General features: G+C 40.1%; 1 protein-coding gene across 1 annotated transcript in view; it reads right to left on the bottom strand.

Annotated features, from left to right (window-relative positions):
- setd7 (SET domain containing 7, histone lysine methyltransferase) overlaps positions 1 to 1,466 on the bottom strand; it is a 16,711-nt gene extending 15,245 nt beyond the window's left edge. Inside the window, exon 1 of the mRNA XM_014029970.1 lies at positions 1,378 to 1,466. Coding sequence (XP_013885424.1) covers positions 1,378 to 1,417 — 40 coding nt within the window. The 5' untranslated portion in view covers positions 1,418 to 1,466. The remainder of the gene's footprint in view (positions 1 to 1,377) is intronic.
- Between the last annotated feature and the right edge of the window lie 231 nt (positions 1,467 to 1,697).

Raw genomic sequence — 1,697 nt, 5'->3', positions numbered from 1 at the left:
ACCGGATGATGACGTCCGGAAGGATATCACCAGATATGGAAAGTGGACAGTGTCAAGGTGATACATAATAAGTATTCCACAACAGCCTGAATCCACGCACATTGCTTTTGTACATCACAATTAACGTGGAACTGAGCGCAGGTGAGACACCTCCCCTGACACGCCTTCATTAACATATGTAAAACAGATGCAAATTACTTCCTGCATGTGTGAAAGACACGTTTGAGTGATCCCTGCGCGATCAGAAATGATTTCTAAAGTCATAAAAATAATTAATTTAATATAATGTGAGTGAGAAAAAAATCCTAAGTAAAAATAGATATAAAATATGTTTATCAAGCAAAGAATGAGTGATTGTGTGTCGATGTGTGTGTGCGCACGCTGCTGTGTTGCGCAACCGGCTCATCCATCCAATCTGAGTCTGAAAATATTAACTTTGTGTACGAGTTTATTACCATAATGACTGTAAACACAGAGGAACTAACATTAGTTAACTACAGGAGTTAGACAATGAAAGTGAAACAGCTGGTTTAGACCATAACATCCTTTCAGACAGCTTCCTGTGGTCGTCCACAGTTCATCCTGTTGGATGTGGTTGGTCCTTCTTGGTGGTATGCTGACGTTACCCTGGATGCTGTGGCTCTTGATCCAACACAAGGACTTCCTGTCTTGGTCTCAGATGCTCCAGCAAGACGTGCACCAACAGTTTGTCCTCTTTATCTCTAGTATGTCACCATAATGTTGTGTACATTACAATATTTTGAGCCAAACTGTGCTCTTACCCTGTTGATTGAACCTTCACACTCTGCTCTTACTGGTGCAATGTGCAGTTAATGAAGACTGGTCACCAGACTGGTCCAGTTAACCATGAAACCTCCCACACTAACATGACAGCTGTTTCACTTTCATTGTCTGACCCCTGTACATTTTATAATTAACTGTATATTAAACTCAGCTGATAGATAGATAGATAGATAGATAGATAGATAGATAGATAGATAGATAGATAGATAGATAGATAGATATGCAAATTTGTGCAGCAATAAAACACTCAAGAGAGCATATTAAAGCATTAAAACGATTAAAACATAAACAAAAGAAAAAATAACGAGATCCTGAAAATAAGAAATGATATTCTAGTAAAACTGCTACAGTAAAACTTCAGATTAAATGTTTAATTTAACTGTGAATCAAACCGGGAGCGGCTCACTCACAGCCGGACTCTCTCGCCTTTCGAGCGGACTCTTCCTGTAACTGAGCCCCCGGCTTTGTGAACCACCGGCCGGGCCTACAGGAGCTCGAAGACCGGCTGAGTTCAGGGTATCAGACGGTGTAATGACCGTGTCTGTTCTCCAGCTGACCGGTGTTGATACTAACCGTCCACGGTCTCCTCCATACTGTCTTCATCGCTGTCCATGCTGCAGGAGCCGGTGTTACACGTGAACTGGTACTCCTTAGAAGATGAGTCATTGTAGGTGTCTGCGTTCGTGCCTGATCAAAAACATGCAAACTGTTCTCTGACGTCATACAAACCATGCAAACAGTATCACGTTTTTAGAAGTTTTAAAAATAATCTGTTCAATAAACAAGGAAATAAATCAAATTAGTGTTTGTTTGTTTGTTTGTTTGTTTGTTTGTTTGTTTGTTTGTTTGTTTGTTTGTTTGTTTGTTTGTTTGTTTGTTTGTTTGTTTGTTTG

This window comes from Austrofundulus limnaeus, unplaced genomic scaffold, assembly GCF_001266775.1.
Source record: "Austrofundulus limnaeus strain Quisiro unplaced genomic scaffold, Austrofundulus_limnaeus-1.0 Scaffold981, whole genome shotgun sequence".
NCBI lineage: Eukaryota > Metazoa > Chordata > Actinopteri > Cyprinodontiformes > Rivulidae > Austrofundulus > Austrofundulus limnaeus.
Note: the sequence above shows the minus strand (reverse complement) of the source record. Positions and strands in the feature narration are given on the sequence as shown.